The sequence below is a fragment of the Atta cephalotes genome (assembly GCF_000143395.1).
Source record: "Atta cephalotes unplaced genomic scaffold scaffold00028, whole genome shotgun sequence".
Lineage (NCBI taxonomy): Eukaryota > Metazoa > Arthropoda > Insecta > Hymenoptera > Formicidae > Atta > Atta cephalotes.
This window is the reverse complement of record NW_012130092.1, coordinates 1,929,328-1,936,385: the sequence shown is the minus strand read 5'-3', so window position 1 is coordinate 1,936,385 and position 7,058 is coordinate 1,929,328. Positions and strand designations below refer to the sequence as shown.

The following is a 7,058-nucleotide window of genomic DNA, read 5'->3' as shown; positions in this document are numbered from 1 at the left end:
TTAGTTTAATTATACATTTATTTCGGATATATATAATTACTTTCGGACATCAATACAAAAAACTGAAATAATATTTTCGACTGAGAAATCTCTAATATCTCTAATATTTTTCGCAATAGTTCTTTAAATCGATTAAATTTTATTTACAAATAAGATGATTATTATTATTCAGTTTGATTGTGTTGTAAATTTAAAAGTAATTGGTGCGCGCGCGCGCCAATGTGTGTAACCGCGCATGCGTACACACAGTGTATGCTAAAGTAAAATAAATTACATATATAGAATTATTATTCCAATGTCTAACTTTGACTATAGTTAGCGTTTCTTCTTATTCAATTGATTTAAAAAATAGAATTTTAAAAGCCTTCTAAAAGTTGTACAAAATTGTATTTTTATAAGAGTACAATATTTACAAAAAAGAAAATTAACTTCATAAATTTCATGAAATAGATGAAGTACAAATAAGTGGAAAAGCATATATATGTTTGCAAGATTTCAATCCTTAGTAGCAAGATTAATCAATCGCGACATACTGAGTTTGTCCCGGAAATGGACAAATGGAACTCAATCAATTAACTCTCGAGCAACCGACAGTTGCTAAAAAAAAAAAAAAAAAAAAAGTGAATGACAGATAACTGTCCAGTAAAGTGTCAAACTGGATTGACCGGCGCATGAATGTGTCATGTTCCATGACATACCTAGTATGACTAAGTTGATTCAATGCAACCCTCTCAATTTAAAGTTTAATCGATTCTTGTCCTTCGTAGTAACGTATGACGAGCAGGTGCTCGTCGAAGAGAAGATCCGATCATACTTCGATGGGCAGGTTAATTAATTCGATTGTATTCAGCATCATAAAATTGACATTCCATCTTTTTATCTGAAAACGAACAAGAAAACTGTATAATATTTGATATATTAGTTTTTTGTCGTTTTATATATTTTTAACAGTAATACTTCACCAATATTTCATCAATATTTTTTATTATTTTGTAAAATATAAAACTACAGAGACTAAAAATTAAATATTTTCTCTTGCCTATTTTCAATCGGTGACATCATTTTGCTTGAAACAAAAGATAATATAACGTAATTCTATTAAAACTATAATTAATTAATAATATTATAATATTGATTTTAGAACAAAATTAATTAATTATAATATCAATAATATGTATTAGCACATTTTATAAAATTAAATAATTTTATTAATAAAAGTTAGATATTGATCGTAAAAAAATAATGCAATTATTTAACCAATAATTTTTCTTGCAGTTGTCATAAAAATGTCTCTATGTAATAAAATAGGTATTTTGATAACAATTGATTGTAAGTTAGTCAGATTATTGTGCGGAGGCAATCATTTGACACAAAGAGATTTACTGGTGAATTGATATAACTCGTCAAAGTATAAAATTTTAATTAAGCGTTTGCAATAAATCTTATGATGTGTGTTTTCACATCAAAATTGTTTTTTGTTTTGCAAAACAACGTAAATAAAAATCAATAACGTCAAAAAATTAATACGAAACAACAAATTATACAATTATTTACAAACGAAATGTTTTTTATAATTGTGAGAATATTTTACATAATGACGCAACATTCATAATATATAAATTTAATTGTTAACTTTAAAGATGTTTATAGCGAGAATATTTTAACACTTATTTATATTTAATTATATAATACAAAGAGTACTCGGAAATATGATGGCGAACATGGCATATTATTGTTCAAAGTGTTCAAATTTTTAAATTAAATCGTTATTATAAAAATATTTTCCGTGTAAATTTCATTTAAACTTCAAATTTTATAAATTACATTTCATCTTTTTTCCATATATTTAGTAAAATAAAAACCTGAAATAAAACAAGAAAACTAATTGATGTATTAATAAGTGTCGACACATCAATGCTCATTGATTTAATACAATTTACGTTTTGGGTTCATTGCTTTGTGTTTCCTTATCTTTATAGTCAAGAAACACGATGACACTAAATTCATTGCGCAACCTCGTTGATGGCTGTCACGACTGATTTCAGATGAAACGAGGGAAATCGCTATGTCGCTTCTTGAATAATTCTGAACCGAGAAACGTGGGTAGCCATCAGGCTAATTATTTTTAGTCGAGCTAATGCAGTAGGCGTGACCACCCATTATCATGCTACGGAGTCGACGCTGATTAAAACGCTCGCGCATTTTTCATGCCCGCACGTTTAAGGCGTATCTCCACTTCATTTAATCGCGCATATCAGATATTAAATTTTCACCTTCTCAAACTTGAAATAATTACTGTTCTCAACTATGAAATATTTAAAGAAAAGCAAATTCAATTGTTTAGAGAATATTGTAAAAAGTCAAATATGACAAGCATTTATAGACATTTTTAAACTGTAACTTTTGCTTTATTCACATTTATTTATTGGTTTTATTTATTACTTTTAGAAATTATAATTCCTATGTTATATATATACTATTGAAAGATTTTTAATAACTTTTTTATAATAATAATTACAAAACGGATAATAAAATAAATGAATATTAAAAGAATGAATATTAAAAGTACCAAGATTTTTAAAAAATATGTAGTATCTTAAGCTTATAAGAAAAAAAGAAATATTTTCTCCAGACACGATATCGATTTGCTATGATTATTATAGAATCATTGCATTTTTTAATTTTATTTTATAAATTGTACTTTCCTTAATTTTTGTATAAAAAAAATTTAAATATTTTAGATCTTATTATGAATTGACAAAAACATGATGAAAGATCATAATATTTTTAAATTTGTCATATCATGTGATTATTCGTTCAATGCGAACTGTAATAGTACTATTAGTCTAACATTCTTTCGCTGATTCCAGAGCTGCAGGTACTTTGTTATGATAGCGTCTGTAGGATATATTCTCTTCCTCGCGAATTAGCACTTAGAGATCTGGAAATTTCGTAGGAAGATCTAAGAGCAAACGGCGTGAACGGCAGCTGCGGAAGTCCGACAAAGTCGCATTGTCTATCGAGTCGTACAAGTTGGGCACAATGGTGGCGGCTTCCTTTAATGAAAGATGCTAGTTAAGGGAGGCAGGATAGGATAATGATAGAAGTATGGAGTTCGCGAAGCAGGACGAGGCGAAAGGGAGCAGAAGGCGAGAGAGAGCGAAGGCGCACAAGCTCTTCTGAAGCTACCTTTCATCCGTGGATCTCGCAGAATGGCGCAAGAGAAGAGAAATGGGAATGCCAGTTCCACATTGGCTCCACTTAGCAAAGATTAATTCGCGTTGGTTTGAGAGCTTCTATACAATACGCAACTCGCCTAACAATAATAAACAAAGCTATAACTACTCTAAATCCCATTGAAGGGTCACAAGCTAACACCGTGAATGTAAGATTTCGAGATCTCTTCTGTCATCTCATTTCGTTTTGTCTTCTCTTTCTTTCTCTATCTTTCTCTTTCTTTCTTTATCTCTCACGCGACTTTTGTATCTACTTCTATGTTAACCCTTCTAGGAGTAGACATATATGTATATCTCGGGTCGTTTGTACCTAAACTCATTGCATTGAGCTGAGTTGTATATGTGCCAAGAGACGCTCGAGATGAGTAGAATTTCCTACAACGTCCTTTACATAGTGGTTCTCATGGTGTCGTTTGCTCTCATACTTCCAACTCGAAGTATATGCAACACGTTGCATGAATATGTATTTATATTTCTTTCTACTATGCGCTTGGTTTCAATTATACAGTAGCGCCTTTGTGTATCAAGAGATGCATGTATCTATTCGCAAGACTTTAATTATAGATATCTGATACGTATAATATAAAGAAAAGAGAAATTTAGAATGTCAAAAATGTTTCCGATACTGATGAATTACAATAAATAAATTTATTAGTTTAAAAAATACGACTCACAAAGAATGAATGCCTTATAAATTTACAGCTTTCGTCCTAAATTTTACTAATTATATTTAAATGAGATCCGACAATGCATAATTGAGTGTTCTGATTTCTGATTTGGATTGACTTACGTAAAAAATACAAAGGATAATACGCTTGTACTCGGTTTTGGAATGTGCTATGCATAGCTTTAATGTATGTATAGTAAATTTTATATAGCTCAATAAATGGAAAATTATTAGATATTAAACTTTTTTCATCTGAAAAATCTATTTTTATATCGTTTTATATTATACCAATTAAATGTGTTGAATGATTGAAAATCTATCAGATTTCAGAACATAATGAATTTTTCTTTTATTCAATCTTTTTTTATATATTTATATATTTTTCTCTTATATTTTTTTATTGATTAATTTATTTACCTTTTATTTCTGTTATAATTAATATTAAGTTCCATCTTGCCTTGATTAACTTTTCCTCAAAAGTACAACGCGTAAAATGCGTTCGCTTCTTTATACGCGACTATCATAGTTAGATTTTTGCACGAAGCGTTTTTAAAAGGCTTCATGACGTTGACCATCGTATATGCTCACCATTTCAGGTGAAAAAAAATGTCGCATATACGGGGGCACGCTATTCTCGATGGTGTTAGTTCTAGAAAGCGCACGCGTTTGATGTACATACATATATATGCGCGTGAGCGGATGTGTGAGTATGTTGACGGAGGCAGAGGGTTTGGGATACTTTCACAAAATCACGGTGGGACACCGACGCGGCGGGACGACTGGGACGATCGTGGAGGACAATAAATAACGTAAATTGAAAACCGCGGGAAATAAAGAGAGGAAATAAAAGCGCTACGGTTAAGTACACTTATACGTGCCCGGTATCGGCAATACACCCGTGCACACGTAGATCCAGCACCGCGATGCGCATTTGTGTGCATCCCCCCTAGAGTATCCAAAGCTTTTGCTTTGTTTGTGTACCATGCATACTCAATCGTCTGACGGAGCATCGCCCCACAATCCCTCACCTCCTGTACCTCCTCCATCCTTTCTCCTTCACCTCCTCTCTTTTCCCTTTTCGCCAAAGCTGCGCTGCTGCTTTTCCTCCCTTCCAGCGTGCATTTTGTTTATTAATGGAAATGCGTGGAGCACAGGCAATTTGAAAGGATATTTTCTCTCTCTCTCTCAAAACGCGAGAGAGCTCCCGTGGGTGCTCTGCAGAATTCATATCGTCGGCGACCCCCAACCTGCCGCGGTTTGTCTACGCGTGAGTAATGCGCGTAAAATAATGAATTTATCCATAAGCTTGAATTAATTAGAGGCAGATTTAAAACACATATGAGTTTCATAATAAATTCTCGCATATTTTGTCAAAATGCTACATCTGAAGAAACAAGAATTACGAACTAAAAAAAAAGATGTCAAATTCCGTGATAACCGTCTTTATTTATTTATTTGACGCTAGTTTTAGTAAACATAAATATACCTAAAATACAAGTAAAAATAAATCTTGCATGATTTTCGCTGATTAAAATAGACATCTCGCGCGACTGATGCATCGCTTTTTCCGTGTCGGTGCTTACTACCTAACCACGTTAAATGGTTTTAATGGATTACTCTTGGATTACAAAAGCGAAAAAAGAAGAAACGTGGTCTTCGGACGAGTCGGGAAGAGAACCCGGTTACCACGGAAGTGACGTAACAAAGAGAGAATAATTGAACAAGGCCACACGTCCGACACGAGGTTTTGCCTTCTCCTTGTCCGCCTTGCGGATCTTCTCTTCTCCCATGTCGCTCCTCACCATTCCCTTTCGATCCGTCGACCGACACCGAGGCTAATGGTTTAATCCTAACATGGATGTTAACCAGATTACCGGCTACAGGTCCGACATGTGCCGTGCATTCGCCGCGGTTTCTACGGAACAAATTATCCACGATTACATGGATAATAGCGGAAGGCGTTGAACGACGCGACGCGTGATGCCGCCGTCAACCCGTACCGTACGATCGTCCTCTACAATTTTCTGCATCGCCAACCTGCTTTCTAAGCTGACGTAATAACGCGATATCACTGCTTTTCAAGCTCCACGGAATTTTGCATCTTTACTACGACAGCCCACTTCTCAATGTTTCCACCCTCACACAGTTATCGCGAGCTTATCATCCTTTCAATATAGACTGGGAATTTTGATATTATTTTAGTAATATAATGCGTGAAATTGGTCAATCAATTTTATATATTATATTATTAAAATAATATCGCAAGTATATTATTATTTCCATTTAATGTGATTATGTATTGCGAAAAGTCGCAAGAAGTACATTACCGTTTATCAATTCAGGAACAGTTAAGATTTTTCTCACAATTTTTGAAAAATTAAATTTAAAAAAGTATTTCAAAAATTTTGGAAAAAAATGCAAATCGAGAATATTATATTAAAAATTTCCTTTCTTTTTTCCTTTTTCAGTAAATTTTAATTTCGAAATTAAACATCATTTTGTGTAAAAATAAATTTTTACATAAGAAGATTCGGTATTATTGCAAAAAATTATTATACCAATTTAAAAGAAAAACTTTGTTAAAGCTTAAAAAGTTCATTTTAAAACACTTTTTTATTAATTTTTGTTTGATGATGTTTCAACATGCTACAGAGTAAAACAAAAATATCGGAAAAATATTAATTTTCAATTTTATATAATTTAGGAATAAAATATCATAGAAATTAAACGACAAATTTATAGATCTGTCTGTTCTTTAAAATATATATATTTTTGAAAATTCCTCTACGATGTTTTTCACCGAGTATTTAACTTTTCGCGATACAAGAAAATTGCAAGCATCGCCAAATTTATGAACTGCAGTGTAAATCCGATTCACATTTGAAAGTGAATGTAGGTAATTGTAAAATACACGCGTTTCTCTTTAATTCTCATCTCGCGGTTCTTCGTCCTCTTTAATTTTCTCTTTTTTTTTTATTACAACCACAATGAGGAGAGAGAAAGAGAGAGAGAGAGAGAGAGAGAGAGAGAGAGAGAGAGAGAGAGAGAGAGAGAGAGTAGAGAGAGTAGAGAGTAGAGAGAGAGTAGAGAGAGAGAGAGAGAGAGAGAGAGAGAGAGAGAGTAGTAGTAGTAGTAGTAAGTAGTAGTAGTAGTAG

General features: G+C 32.5%; 1 protein-coding gene across 1 annotated transcript in view; it reads right to left on the bottom strand.

Annotated features, from left to right (window-relative positions):
- Positions 1 to 827: 827 nt before the first annotated feature.
- LOC105620662 overlaps positions 828 to 7,058 on the bottom strand; it is a 10,599-nt gene continuing 4,368 nt past the window's right edge. Inside the window, exon 3 of the mRNA XM_012202151.1 lies at positions 828 to 880. Within this exon, the coding sequence (XP_012057541.1) occupies positions 828 to 880 (53 nt within the window). The remainder of the gene's footprint in view (positions 881 to 7,058) is intronic.